Here is a 15,594-nt window from a genome sequence, read left to right as displayed (position 1 = left end):
TCCAAGAAACGGCAGAAAGTGACCCCTGCTGCCCCGGCTTCCAGCCACCCGCACCCCGCTGCCCCGCCCCTGCCGCCAGGCCCCGCCCCGACACGCTGGCTACCTGGCCCCTGCTGCCAGGCTCCCCACACCCCCACTGCCCCACCCCTGCCACCAGGCTCCACCCCACCCCCACTGCCCCACCCCTGTCACCAGGCTCCACCCCACACCCCACTGCGGGGGACCCTGCCGCCAGGCCCTGCCCCCACACCCCGCTGCCCCGCTCCCACCGCCAGGCCCCGCCCCCCACTTACGATGTTCATGAGCGTGAGCAGGTACTTCTGCACGTGCTCCTTCCCGTGGAACTGGACCACAGAGTCGTCCACGCCCAGCAGGACCTCGATGTTGTAGTCGTCATCGGCAGCGTGCCTGCGTGCCCTGCGCCTGGAGCTATTGACCCGATCCTCCAGGACGCCCAGGGCACGGCTGAGGCTGTCCAGGCTGTCCGAGGAGGCCCCTGGAAGGACAGAGGACACCATCTGCAGCAGCAGCCCGGGCTCAACAGGGATACTGCAGCAGGTCAAAACCCCACTTGGACACCAGTGGGCACCTGCCAGGCACCAGCTTGGCCATCATCTCTTTGAAAAGTCACAGCACCCGAACTGAAGGCATTCTTGTCCTCATTTTACAGAACAAACTGAGGTTCCGGGGAGGCAGTGAGTCCACTTGACCCTGCCAAGTCACCTCAGACCTGGCAGCATGAAACCAACACCTCAGCCGTTGCAGAGGCCAGGTCTGACACCCAGTGATGATCGAGAGGCCAGGAAGCTGGGCCGCCCAGCAAGGAGCGGGCATGGGCAGAGCCAGCTCTTTTCACCCATTCACACACTCGCAGGTGCCCGAGGGGGCTGCCCAGGTGCCAAAGGGCTGGTCTCCCAGATGTTGCCACCTCCAGTTATAACTAGGGAAACTGAGGCCCAGCCCAGATGGTGTGTGTCCCATAGTGTCTCCTTGGGCAGCTCTCCTAGAACTTTCTGCTCAGTCCTCCACTGAAGCAAGGTCCCTCATCTCCAGGCCGGGTCTGCCCGCCCCTCTCCTGGGCAGGGACCTCCTATGGCCCCGCCCAGGTGGACTGTGCCAGCCCCTGGTCCTGTGTGCCAGGAGATGGGAGGTTGCCTGACTGAATCCTGCAGGGGCCAGTATGATCCCCTCTCATGACAGCTCCCCCACAGTCTGCCTGGGCAGGGGCTCACTCCGACCCCCACAAGCTGGACACCTGGCCCAGGGCAGGCAGCCCATCTGGGGCATGGGGCCTGTGAGGCCTCACCTGAGAGGTCCGGGGCCTGGAGCTCCATCGGGATGTCGTCTTGCCATCCGTGCAGCTGCAGCTTCTGCCTCAGTTCCCTTCTACTTTCCCACTGGGCCTAGAGCCCACCCTGGACCAAAGCCCCTGCCCCCACATCTCAGAGTCACAACTGAGCTGAACAGGCTGACCTCAGCACCACTGGTACCCCCAGACCACTTTGCTCCCTCAGCCCCAGCACTCAGGCCTTCTGGAAGCCCCCGCATCCCTGCACTGGTCTCTGTGTCCATGCCATATCCTTGACCCCAGGGTCCTGCTTCTCCTTGACATTCCCTGGGGGTTCGGAGGGTGTCTGAGACTCCTGGCCTGGGAATGACCTTGGACCTCAGGTCATCATGACATCACAGACCCAAGGGGTGGCGTCCAGGCCCTGTGGCCCCTGCAGCCGATGGAAGCCTGCAGGACCACCTCTCTACAGAGTCTTCCAGAGTAATTCTTTTCACTTGTTCCCAAAACCTCTTGTCTGTTGCCTCCTCTGGACAGGGACAGGAACTGGTGCCACGTCACAGTGGCATATGACAGACCCTGGAGGCAGAAGAGGGCTTCGGAAAGCAGCATGGTAGCTCAGGACAGGCGGGGCAGCCTGCCGCGGTCCAGGTCCTGCTCTGCCACTCAGCCCTGCACATGTGTTTCCTCATCCAGTGCTGACAAGGGGCCTCTTTGGTGTGCATTACTGTCCCCGTTTTACAGACAGGAAGACTGATGGACTCAGCTGGGAGCTCTCTCCTTTAAACCTGATGTCTATTAGGTTTGAGGCACAAACCTGTGACCTGAGACCAGAAAGGAAAACTGGAGGGAGGGAGGGGAAGGAGAAGGGCAGGACGGTGGGGGGGTGGGGGGGTGGGATGCGCCGGCTTTGAAAGAAAGGAGTAAGTGGGGCCAGGGCTGAGTGGCTGCTTGCATTCCTGTACCTCCTGGCGCCCTTGTGCCCCTGCCCCAGCAGTCTCCCGTTCCCCTCCACCCCGGACACACGCTCACGCTCACGCACACAGGCACACATGCACATGGCAGGTGTCGCCCAGGGCCACTTGGGGGCCAGGCACACAGGCAGGCAGACAGTGCCCGTGCAGAGCTGATGGCTCAGCTGGGCTGCCTGGAGATGATTCAGGGCCATCCTTGCTGCTCCCAGAGGAGATGCCGGCTACTTCAACCTGACACAGGGGTTGAGGAATTGCTACTCTATTTTTACGCATTTATTTCTTTGCATTTCCAACAAGCAGGGACAGCTCACCTTCAGAACACCTTGGGAAGCAGAAAGCTGGTAATTTCCATTAAAAAAATTCTTCCCTAGGGAAGAGACTGGACATTACCCTCTGCCCCTGTCAATCCAGGGGTCACTGATGGGTGGTCCCTGGGCAAAACCAGACTACAGAGGCGCCTGTTAGAGCCACGTGGTGTTTAAAAAATACCTTATTTGGTATTTCAAAATTGGGAGATTTCACATTGAACAAAATCTAGAATTGCCAGCTTCTCTGAGGAATTAGGAGATGTGGTCAGTGCGGGGATGGGGAGTCACACTGGGCTGTGGAGTGACGGCTGCCCCTGGACACAGGACCATGAGGCTTGGACGCCCAGGCACTGGGCCTGCCACCCTGCTGTCCTCCTGGCCCCTGAAGGCATCAGTGTGAGCCCCGCCCCCCACCCAGGCAGTGACCCTCCCCACAGGCCCTGTGGGCGGGGCGGGCGAGGAGGGGCTGGCGGCAGGTGAGAGCTGGCTGGGGCACATCTTGTAGCTGCTTCTGCTCAGCAAGCACAGTTTTTAACTAAATTGTATGTTACAGGTCTGTCAAAAACAACATTTTCTAAAGATGCATTAGAAGTGTTAATTTCACCTCAAGCATAATTACTGTTATTATTTCGATCACTATTATTCTGGGGGGTGGCTTGGATGTTCTGTTCTAGGCCATCCCTCTAGGCCTGGCACCTGTAGAAATGCCTCATAGCCCAAGGTCAAAATGCAGATGAGAAGAGAAGACAGGGCCCCTCACGGCACGTGGCGGGTGAAAGCCCTGGAAGCCCCAGCCCTGCTCAGGCCTGGCAGGACATAGGGAGCAGCCCCAAGGTCAGTGGGGTCTGCCAGGCCCACGGGCTAGGGGCCACATAAGCATTGACGGACCCCAGCGGCCAGGCTGATGTTCCACCCCGACAATCTTGGATGTCTCCTCAGTTTCCCCACAGTGGGCTGATCCTGAAGCCCAGGCCATGCAGGGACCCAGACCCCACCCTGGTGCTGGCAGGCCTGTCCCTCAAGCTGAGTCTTGTTGCAGGGAGCTCTGGCCGGCAGCAGGCTCCTGCTCTGTCCTGAGTGGGCGGCCTAGTGATTCCCTGATGCCAAACCCGGCCTTCGGGGCCTGCCTACCTGCACTGGGTTGTCTCTTGGGTCTAAGGGCCTTTGCTCCTCTTGGTCCCTCCAGGCTGGGGACGGGCTCTTTGCCACTCTCCCCTGGAGATTCTCCCACTGGAGCTCCTGCATGCTCGAAGCTGGCCTGCTAAGTCTCAGTGGCACGGAGCTCACCCAGCCCTTTGCTCCATCCATTATTACTGGCCCAGGCCTGGATAATGAGTTGTCAGTGCTCCCACCTCCTGCCGAGACAGGAGGATGGCGCTGCCCTGACTCCTGTCGCCTCTGTGCACAGCCTCCCCGACGAAGAGAAGTCGCTGGCCCCCCCAGGTGGCTGACCCATGGTAAATGGGAGAGACTGGACCCTGGCAGGCATCTGCGACAGGACCCTGTCTTTTCCATGCATAGCCACAGGGGTTTAGCTCCTGGCATTCCCTGCGCTGGGGGACCCTTCTGGATGGCAGCTGGGGCTGTTTTTGCTCATGTCTGAGGCAAAGGACAGCACAGCAGGAGGCTTCTGAGGGCTGTCCCTCATTTTAGAGTCTCTGGGGGAGATCGGAGAGGATTCCTCAGAGTCCATCAACACGCTGGGGAGAGGACGGGAAAGAGGAAGCAGAATGGCATCCAGGGAGTCCCGCAGAGCCTGCCCTGCAGCGGAACAAACAGGTCACAGCCGCCCAGCTCATCTACAGCCCCTGGAGCACAGGGGGCTGCCCGCACTGCCCCCACCGCTGCATCTGGGGGCGGGCTGTGTGCACAGTCCTTCACAGTGACAAAGCTCCACTACCCACAAGCAAGGAGGAGGCTGCTCACCATCCCCATCACTGTCCCCATTTCAGCATCAAGGAACCCCAGGAGCAGACAGATAAAGTGACTCAGACAAGCCACACCCCAGAGGAGGAGCCCGGACCAGGCCAGGCCAAGCCATGGGATCCAAAGTCGTTAACATGCCCAGAGGGGCTCCTACAGTCGGCAGCACAGAGGGATGGTTTGGGGAAACTGAGTTTGGTAGAAGAAACAGGCACATTTAGCCTAGAGAAGAGAAACCCTGGAGTCCTGAGTCTTCCAGGGCTCAGAGCGTCGCACAGGCAGTCCTGGCTCTGCAGGCTCAAGGGTGCCTGGGTGCTGCTGCTGTCCCTGTGCACGTCCCATGCCCAGGCCTTCGCTGGGCTGGCCTCTTTGCCTGGGTTCCTTTTCTGCTGCTGCTGCTGCTCCTGCCCAAATGTAGCCCCCGCCAGGCTGGGCAGGAGTCCCCCAAAAGGCCCAAAGGAAAGAGGGCCCACAGCCCCTGGTGCCGGAGCCCCACTGCCTCCCACCCACACTGGACTCAGGGACATATTTGGTCCCCATCTGCCGCCCCCACAGAACTGGCGCACGCCTACGGGGCAGGGTAAGTAGAACCTGGAGAAGCCTCTCAGTGACAAGGGACGATGGCTGTCCCCTCTCCCTGGAATGATCTTCCCCTCATTTTTCACTGGACTGCTCCCTCTCGTCCTTCAGATGTCAGCTGAAATGTCACCTCTTCGGGGACTCGCCTGTTTCATCCCTCCCCGCCCCGTGTCTCCCCGACTGCATCTTGTTATCTTCCTTCATGTGATGCTCTGCTGTCTGCAGCTCTGATCACCTGTGAACTTACTTGGGCATCACCTGCCTCTCCCCTTAGATGGAGGCCCCCTAGAAGACAGGGGCCCTGGGGTCTTACGTGCCTTGGCTTCCCCAGTGCCCTGCAGGTAAGTGCCGGGCTGTGAAGGGTAGGAGCCAGGGCAGAGAGGTAATGGGAGGTAGCACAGTGCCCGGCAGGGGAGGGCCCCATGGGAGTCAGGCTGGAAGGAGAGGCAGGTGCAGCAGGACCAGGAAGGCCAGGTGGAGTGGGAGGGTGGGAGAAAGTGAAGTGACAGGCAGAGGGGCACAACCTGGCACGAAACCAGGAGCAAATTACTTATACAAATGGCCCAGGAGGAGTTAAGACAAATGGGGTGAAGAGAGGGACCATGTAATTGCCAACTAAGAGAAACAAGACAACAGTATTTATGAGAGAAAACATAATCCAAGGCATTAACGGGACAAACAGATAAACAATTTATTGAGAAGATATAAAAGAGAGGAGACCCCGCACCTCACAGAGCTTTACCTGCTACTTCACCTGGGAGAAACGGACAAAGCCACAGTTCTCTGCATTGTCATACATTTACTCCAGCAAACAACAGATGAAGTTGATGAAACATTAGGTAGGGCTGAAGAAGATGTGAATTACTAAGACAATCTAACGATTAAGCCCAACAACTAGAAAACACACGTGGAACAAGTCCCGAGTTTGACCACACATTAGAATAAACAGAAAACTCAAAACCGTGTCCACAATCGCTACCACAGAGATGAAGTCAGAGAAAACAAGAAGCAAGACCCTCAAACCCTAAAACCAGACATTAAAAACACAGCTCTAAAAGCCTGGGCTAAATAGAGAATAGAAATTCTAATTGTTGGCTGAAGTTAAAAACCTGAATAAACCTTAGAAGAAGTTGAAAAAGTAGTCCAAGAAAGCCCAAACTCAAAGAAATGGATACTTCTCATTGTACATAGAACATGTATGCAAAACTCAGTACCTTTCTTCTACACAGAAATAACCAGACAGAAAATAGAACGGAAAAAACGGGTTTATCAACTATAGCAACAAATCCCACAAAATATCTCAGAATAAACAAGAATAATGAACATATAAAGACCACACAGGGAGTAATATACTATAGTCTAAAACTCTTCAAAAATACAAAGACGACCTCAGTAAACGGAGACAAATGACACAAGCCTGGAATGAAAGTTGATTCTCCTCCAAATTAATCTACAAATTTAACATGATCTCTATCCAAGAATTGTGAAAACTTAACAAAGTAATTCCAAAATTCAACTGGAAGACTACCTATGAAAGAATAGCCAGAAAAATGCTGAAAAGAATAATCATGGGGGGGGGGGTACTTACCTTTCAAAGTAACAGAACATATTACAAAATAATTTTAATGAGAACACATCAGTACTAGTGTCATGAAAGATCAATAGGATGAAATGAAAGTCCAAAAACAGATCCAAGCATATGAGCAGCTTCCGGATGAAAATGGTGGACTGAACACATACGTTCAATTTAGCTCCTTCCTGGAACCCCATTACAACTTAGTAAAGGGATGTTTTGTAAAAAAACACAAGCCCACAAGGACAGGGAGAGTAGGAGAGGAGGAATTAACAGCAGAACTGTTGGCTGGAAAGCAGATGGCCACGTGGTAACAGACTTAGCATATCCAAGAAAGTTGAATTCCAAGCTGGCGATGAGGAGAGCCAAGACTCTCCCAGACTGCACTGCAGAATCCTCCCAAGGCACCAAGGACCTCTGGAAGTGAGGGTCCAGGGCGGATTGAAATAAGTAGGACTAGTTGATGGCTAATGCTAAATCCCCCCCACCCACACGCTGTGCCCATAACTAACACTGGCATTGATCTGGAACCTCATTCTCTCAAACAGGTGGAAAAGGCAGTCTCTGGGCTACAGGCACCAGGTGTGGTTGAGAGCATGGGTCCCACACTGGAATCAGGAGGACTAAATGAATGCTGAGACACCAGCCTGCTTCCACGATTCACGCCTGGAATGCTGGTGCTCAGGCCTTTACACCCAGGCAGGAGACTGGTGGTGGTGGGATGGCGGCTCTTCTCTAGCGACTCTGACCAACCAAAGACCAGAAAGCAGTATCAGTGTCCACGGTCCCCTCCCACATGCACTGAGCTCCCAGTCACCTCTTTTGTAGCCCAACCTTATATATGAGCAGCCAGCCCATGCTAACCACCCCTCAGGATAAGCTCCGGACATGGCAGATGGAGAGCAAAATGAACAAAATCACCAAAAAGAGGAAAGTGGAGGAAACAGAGACTACGTAGGAAGGTGGGGAAACCTATCATTAGTAACCGTCTGAGAGCTACAAGAAATTACATCCATTAAACAAGAACAGGATGAGAACAGTCAAAAGGGTTCTTTGAAATTAAAAGCTTTTCAGCAGAAATGATAAACTCCATAGAAAGACTGGGAAGATAAAGCTGAGAAATCTCCCAGGACGTGAAATAGCAAGACAAAGACTTGAACAATCAGGAAAAAAGATAAGAAAATTAGAGGACCAGACACGAGGTGTATCATCTATATATAAACAGAAGCTCCACAAAGAGAGAAAAGAGGAAACAGAGAGGAAAGAATTAAGGAAATAATTCAAGAAGATTTCCCACAACTGCAAGGTGTCCCCAGACTGAAAGGGCCCTGCTCGTTCCCAGCACAGCAGATGAAAATAAACCCACCACGGCACACTGCCGTGGAGCTCAAGGACACAAGGAAGCTTCTACTGCAGACTTTCATAGAGAATAAGGGGGTGGGGCAGCAGTTACAGACGAGGTCACAGACGAGTGGAACCAGAAGGACTTTAGACTTCCCAAAAGCAGCATGAGAAGCAGGAAAACAATGGAACAAAGCCTTCAAACCTCAGAAGGAAAATTATTTCCCAACTGGACTTCTATACCCAAATTCTCTATTAAGTATGAAAGTGGAATACAGACATTTCTGGACATGTAAATTCTCAGAAGTTTTACCTGTCCAGTGCCCCTTCTCAAGAAGCTACTGAAGGATATGCTCCTTGCAAAACAAAAGAGACAACGAAGAAAGTGGAAGACCACAGATTCAGAAAGCAAGAGACCCAACATGAGAGATGAGGAGGGAATCCCTCGGTGAAATGATGCTGAAAAGCGATCCCCAGATGGCAGCTCTGCACCAGACCTGGAGGGCAGCTGAGCCACACTGCAGCAGTGGGACCCAAGAGATGGACTGTCATCACTAAGACCCCACTTCCATCGGCCGTCTTCTTACCCCGAGGACGGAAGGCCCAGGAGAGCTTGGCCCAGAGTCTCATCGGCCCTTGGCTTGTCTTGGCCATGGCTGAGGAGGGTCTCTCCCTCGTGCTCTGCTGAGGGCACGCACATCACTCGCAGAAGTTCTCAGCTTTTCCCTGAGGGCTGCAGGGAGGCCACGGTGGGCTCAGAAGCAGAAAGTGCAGAGCAGCCCGCTCCCTCTGACTGCACTGCTGCTGCGTGTCCAGTGCCTGGTCTGCACCTCCGTCTTGCCGGGCGCCCGACTGCAGAGAGCCCTGTGTTTCCCAAGACTCGCTCGTGACCTTGCTCACGACCTCCCCAGAAGGGGCCTTGTCAACTCCCAGAGAAGCAGAAGGCAGACCATGACCAGGAGACTGTTCCGCTCACCTCCACCTGGAGCCTCCGTCCAGCGGGGGCAGTGCTGCCCTCTCCTTGCAAGGCTGGTGGGTGCTTGCCCTCCGTTTTAATATTAATTACCTTTGATATTCATTTACATGTAAATTGTAAACAGGATCAAATGATAAAATAGAAAATAAAGTTAGTAAGTGATAAGGTAGCGATTCAAAACTGGGTGATGTGGTAAATGGTGGGAGTGGAGCAGGTGTGGACATTCTGGCCATCTGCACTACTTAGTCAATTATGTGCAGGGCACCTGATGGCCAGTAATTTCACTCTTGGGCCTGTATCCTAAAGACATGGGATGTCTATAGGACATCCAGTCCCCTCCTCAGACCAACCCTGGCCCTGTGAACCATTTTTCATTCCCCTTGAGTGGACGTACAGACAGGCATGCTCACACCCGTTCCTAAGGAGGCAACTGAGAGCCGTTCATGGCAGCGTTGCTTGGGTAGGTTGCGGGTAGTAGGAGGCAATGTTTGTCATCAGTGGGCAAGAGGAGGGGTGCACCCCAGACACCGCTACGTGGAGGTTAGAAGTCTGACACTCTCATAGACAGATGATCTGAGAAGCAGAGTGCCAAGTGCAAAAAGTAAGCAACAGAATGAGATATACAATGCAGCACAATTTATGTCAGCTAAAAACATACACATTCAAGGAGCAACACTGATTTTGCAAAAATACAAACTGACAAAAGGATCCCCTTTGATCACCTTAGAATGGTTGCTCACTTCAGGGGAAAGGAGAGGAGAGAGTGGATGTGGAGCTCAGTGGTCTCTTTCTTTAATAATGTTGGGACAACTGGTTAGATGGAGGAGGAAAAGATCAAATCCTCACCTCACATCTTAAGCAAAAACCAATCCCAGGTGGACTGGTGACCTGGGATGATGAAAATGCAGTCACAGAAGTGCTAGAAGAAAATTCAGCTAAATGCTTTTTTATAATCTCAGTGTTGGGCAGGCTCTGGACCCCAAGGCCAGTGCACTTTCCAAGTCTCCCGAGGACTGCCCCTTGCCCATGAGCTGTTCCGCATGCCCCTGGCCTCAGCTGGGCAGGCACGTGGGCAGGTGGACATGCATGCTGAGGGTCCCGCTGCTGCCCAAGCCGTCAAGCGTGTGGATGAGAACGAATCACTCTCCCTTCCCCAGGGCTCAGCCGCTGAAGCTTAAATCCCTACACCCGCCCTGCAGAGCAGGACCTGCTGTGTTGCAAAGAAGGGAGAGTGACATTTATGGAACTGGAGCAAGGCCAGAGCGCCAGCCCAGCTCTCCTGCTGCAACCGCTGCAGGCCCCAGCATGAGCAGCAAGCCAGGCCTGGGGGTTCAGAGTCCTGGACACCAGCAGCCTTGGGGAGCACAGTGGCACCCCCACCCAGGGGAGGTCATCTGGAAGAAGGTCATCCCCTCCACTTGTTAATGACTGCAAGCTCCCAAAAGAGGATCATTAAGATAACAGACGTTTGTGGAGAAGCAGAGTCAGGCCCTGTGTGGAAGCGGCAGGCTCCTCCAAGGCTCTGGGAGCAGAAGGGGGCTCAGCCCCACGGGGCTATCGGCACAGAGCCCCACGGGTGAGCTTTATTAAAAGATGCTCATTAGGATTATTTCATCTCAGTTCTTTATTACTTTATTACTGAATCAGAATTAATTTTTGCAACTCGGGCAGACGCAGCTCATCCAGTGTCATTTTTACGACTCGAGGTGGTGGGGAGGAGTGGGGGGCGGGTGGGGCGGGGCTCCTGGGCCACGCTGGCCCCCGGCTGGTCCGTGAGGGCTGTGTCTGTAGCAGCTGTGCCGCATCTCAGAGATAAGCTTGGAGCTCCACAAACTGCCTCGAGTTCCAGGCCTGCCCACCCCTCCAGCACTTGAGGGAAGAAACACAGGCTCTGGAGAAGGAGAGAGCACCGCCCCCGGAGCTCGCCGGCCCCGGCTCCCCGGCAGTACGCTGGAATACCCCGGCCTGCCCAGCACCACCTGCCCTGCTAGAGGTCAGTGACGCCACCTGGAGCTGTGCCACGTGCGACGTGCCCCTTCTCTGGGCGCTGCTCCTTGATTTCCTTTTGGTGAACTACCTTCTCCACTCCCGGGCCACATGGCTCAGGGGGAGCCAACCCCACTGAGCCCCGGCTCTGGGATTGCCCACCTGGCCCAGGCAGGCCAATGCACCCCGATGCCAAGCATTTCCTGGAATACCTGGGAAGAACCCCTCTCTTCTCTCTCTGCTGGGGTTGCTAGGCTGGAAAATTGTGAGCCAGGGGCTGCTGGGGCCTCCTCCTCCCGTGAGAAGCAGAGCTGAGAGATGAAGAGAACAGGTGACACCGTTGAGCTTCCAAATCCAGCCATGGCTGAAGCTGATACACCCTTGGACTTTCCAGCTCTTTGAGTCAATTCATTTGGATTTCTGTGTCTTGCAGCCACAAGAGTCCTGACATAATCCCACATACAACCACGTGCACTGGCTGAAGCTAGACACCGTCCTCAGGTTGTGTGGCTAGAGCACCCTCAGATTCTTAGCACCAGTGGGTGCTGCTCTGTTCTGCCCTGTGCTGGCACTTCCTACCTTCGGAGGGACCCCGGTATGGAGGTAGATGAGAGAAAGTCCTCTGTGGATTTAAGGTATGTGACCAAGAGAAAGGGGCCAGGCCCTGGTTCAGCCCACACAGATACATGTCCTTGAGAAGTGAGGGGACCTGCCTGATGACACAATGGCCCCAGCAGAAGTGTTGAGGACACTGAGGTTGGGCCCAAACCAGCAGGGCTGTGCCAACAGACCAGGAGCTCCCAGAACCCCTCCCAGGCTCCCTGCAGCCGGGCTGGGGCCGACTGTCCACAGCCCTCACACAGAGGGTTCCAAACGCCCCTGCCCTGCTCTACGTCCCACACCTGCCCAGTCCCCCCAGGCTGGCCTCCTGCTGGCTTCCGAAGCCCACCCACCCCCAGGGATGCAGCACCAGGTCCCTGAGGGCTCCAGGGGCTGGGGACGGCGAGAGCACAGTGCCCAGAGGAGTTCTGCCCTAGCTGCGCTCCTGCACAGAGCCAGTGCAGGGAGGGTCCCAAGACCAGCCCGGCCCCTAGGGCACCTGGCAGGCTGTGACTCCTGTGGGCAGTCGGCCAGGGAAGGGGAGCTGGCCTCCCCTGGAGCTCCTCCCTCACTGCCGCTCCCTAGCACGAAGCAGCCAGATGGTGGGACACAATGGAGAGACTGCAGATCGTTTAATGAAAATATTTACCATGAACTTCAGAACAAAACAGACACCCACAGGTCCCAACAGAAGGGAGGATTCCCTGGGACTTCGTCTTGAATGTGCGGAAGTGGGAGGCTGGCAAGTGGGGTGCTCACAGCCAACGTCGCAGGGCCATGGGCCTGGCGGCTTCCACCGTGCACAGCTTGTACAAGCGCGTCACAGGCGGAGAGATCCCCTTCGCCAGCCTCCTACGCGCTCCGGAATCCTGGATTTGGACATCTGGCAGCCTCCCTGACCCGCTCTCAGGAAGGCCCTCAGGCATCCACACTCAGAATCCCCAGACAGCATGCCTCCTCCACCCTGTCCATGCCTCCTCCACCCCACCCACACCTCCAGCTGCACTGTCCACCCCACGGCCTGCAACCTGCGTCCACCCAGGCGCACCCAGCTACAGGGCCTGCTTCTTCCCCCCAACAACGCCAGCTCCCTCCTCACCCTAAGGATCTCTGGAACCTGCCCCCACCTCTGCCTTTGCCCTAGCTCAGACCTCCACAGCAGCTAGCTCCCCGTTGGCCTCTGGATTCTCCAAATCCAAGTTCCAAGGCATTTCTCTCCAGCTGCCATCCTCAGTTCCCTTACTGTGCCTTTCATCTTCTCTGCTGTTGAGCCCTGAGTCATAGGGGTGGGCGAGGGCACTGCAGGGGCGGTGGTGGCGGTCCTGGTCCTTTGCAGGGTGCTTGGTGCCAACACACGCAAGAGGTGTGGGATGCTACCCGTCCCTGCACAAGGCCCTCTCCTGCCAGGCCATGATCGAGATGCATGGACTCTCAGCAGTCTGCCCATCAACCCTCGATCCCCTGCCACCTCCTGCACCCCTCTCGGCCCCACCTAGAGACTGGATACACAGAGGTCCTGGGGCTGGGACACGTGGCTGCTCTCGGCTGACTCTGGGACTCAAGGTGGAACTGCAGGATGGGCCACACTGTACCACCGAGCCACCTTCCTAGGAGGGAGAATTCTCCAGACACCCCTCGTCAGCAGTGTGACTGTTGACAGTGAAGATGACATCAGCAACACTGGGCATCGGGGCTTTACAGACATCCCTTATTGATTCTTCACAGCAGCCCATGGGTCAGGAATGGACCCCTTCCTGTACAGATTGAGGGACAAGCCCAGGAAGGTCACAACGCCAGCCCACGGCCTCACAGCAGCAAGGGGCAGCAGGTACAACCTCTGACTCCAGAATCCAGCTCGGCCCACTGCACCTGAGCCTCAGACAGGGCCACTCAGAGGCAGCTGCATTGCGGCCAGTAGACAAGCAGCTGCTGAAAGTGTCGGGGGACCCCCCAAGCTGGAGACCTCATCCCAGAGCCAGACCCGCCATGACTCTGGCACAGACCCACATTCTGCCTCACCCCGTCCAGTTTCAGCCCTGAAGTGTGGGGCTCCCACAAGGACCAGGAGAAGTGGGAAAGTGTTTCTGTGGCAGCATAAAGTAGCCTTAGCTGCTCAGCGCCCCGAGAGGCCTTCTGCCTTGTATTGCTGGCATCTTGCTGTGAACTGGGCCTTTTAGATGCTCTACAGAGCGTGAGCTGCCCTGCAGGAGGGAGACGCTGAGGGTCCCTCTTCAGGGTTACTGTGCACAATGGTGCCCTGCAGCTCCAGGGGTGGGGAGGTAGTGTGCTCTGCTCCTAGGTACCTGCCCTAGGGGTGCACATCCATGGGGGACCTTCCACTTTAAAACCTTGCTGTGGACCGTGCAGGAAAAAGGGACAAGAGATTCCAAAGATCCCACATTGGGCAAGTCTGAGGGGCAGGGATCTCTGACGGGAGAGATGGCCAGCTGCCGACTGCTCCTTGCGTCCGTACCTGTCCAGGGCCTTCTCATGGAGCAGGAGTGAGGGAGCAGGGACTGGCCCTGGCGCTCCTTGCAGTTGCCCGGGGCCAGAAGGGCAGTGGGGCTGCCCTGGGGGCTGAGGCCTCTTGGCTGACAGCCCAGATCCACGGATGGGCAAGGGACCCCTGGGGGGTGGGCACCCTGGGTCAGCCGAGAGCAGCGCTCCTCAGGGGAGGGGCACCCCTCCTCCTCCCGTGTCCCCTCCTGTGTCCTGATGGGCCCTGGAGGTCCCCCTAGGCCTCAGCCCTCTCTCCCAGGAGGGTCAGCAACCAGGCCCTCCCTCCCCAGGTGGGCCTGCCCTCCTTCCTGTCTTTCTCCATCCTGTCCTCCAGTCCTGTCCTCCGGGAGGGGGCCCAGGAGCCGGCCATGAGCAGCTCCTCTCAGACCCACCTGTCCACGGGCATCCCAAGTGTGACTGCTGATGCTATTAAGAGGCCCCGTGGCCCAGCCATCATCCAGGCCTGCAGACACTGAGGGCTCGTCCTGTTTGTCTCCCTGTGTGAGCTCGGTGGGTTAAGAAGCCTGGGGGCGAGGAGGACCCTAACTTCCCTCTGCCACAACGCTTCACAGCTGCAGTCTCTGACGAGAGGCCTGGGGCAGCCTTCTTCCCCAGCAGCCAAGGCGTGACGCTCCCCGGGCCACCACAGCCCCGAGCCTCCTGCCGGACCACCGTGTTGATGGGGCTTAATTTGATCAGCGCATTTAGAGAAGGGAGGAAATGAGAAGTCAGAGCAAGTGCCGAGGCCTGTGAATTTAATCCGTTACGCAGCCTCACACGTTAGGCCTTTCCTAACAAGCCAGGGCAGAGGGGTGGGGGGCACTCCAAGCACGGATCCCGTGCCCCTGAGGGAGGCCCTTCCCGCAGAGACGATAGCACAGGGCTAGCTCACCAGGCCCCTGGCCGCCTGGGCACCCCAAAGGCTCCAGAGGCCAGGTTGAGCAGCCGGGCGGGCAGAGACACAAATCATCATGTTCTCCTTTAAAAGGGCTGGGTTTTCTTTCCTAATTTAAAAGCAGATGGGACCTGGCAGGGTCTGTGTTCACCAGCTCCCAGACCACTGTGCTCCTGCCTGGTCTGCAAGAGAGTGGGGTCTGCCATCACAGCTGTGCATGGTGTGGACGGCACAGGACACTCAGCCACCCCAGGACTCACTCAGAGGCACTGAGAGAGCTGCTGGCAGCCTGCTGCTCCCATTTCCTGCCGCACCAAATCAGGCAGGAAGGCCCTGCATGACCCACTCACCTGCTGGCGTCTTCCACCCCTCCAGCTCACACATGTGGCTCCCTGGGGCAGGAACACTCTACAGAGGGTCCAGCATGAACAAAATGCAGGATTGATGTCCTTAATATGTAAAGTGCTCCTTCAAATCAACAAGAAACAGCTCAGCAATCCAAAAGGAAAATGGTATGAATGGACAGTTCTCAGAAGAGAAAATCAAACAGCTCTTAAATAGATGAAAAGATGCCCAACCTCCCCCTTAGAAAAGAAACAGCTGCGTCAGATTGTCAAAATAAAAATGTGTGGATCAGAGGCATGTGTTGGAA

At 56.0% G+C, this 15,594-nt stretch overlaps 1 protein-coding gene across 2 annotated transcripts in view; it reads right to left on the bottom strand.

Moving 5' to 3' along the window:
- Nucleotides 1–15,594, bottom strand: part of ADAMTS2 (ADAM metallopeptidase with thrombospondin type 1 motif 2) — a 217,700-nt gene that overhangs the window by 94,956 nt on the left and 107,150 nt on the right. For both annotated transcript variants that reach the window (XM_070568963.1, XM_070568964.1), the window contains one exon: nucleotides 294–496. In XM_070568963.1, coding sequence (XP_070425064.1) covers nucleotides 294–496 — 203 coding nt within the window. The remainder of the gene's footprint in view (nucleotides 1–293; nucleotides 497–15,594) is intronic.

Source organism: Equus przewalskii, chromosome 13 (assembly GCF_037783145.1).
Source record: "Equus przewalskii isolate Varuska chromosome 13, EquPr2, whole genome shotgun sequence".
In the NCBI taxonomy this organism is placed as follows: Eukaryota; Metazoa; Chordata; class Mammalia; order Perissodactyla; family Equidae; genus Equus; species Equus przewalskii.
Note: the sequence above shows the minus strand (reverse complement) of the source record. Positions and strands in the feature narration are given on the sequence as shown.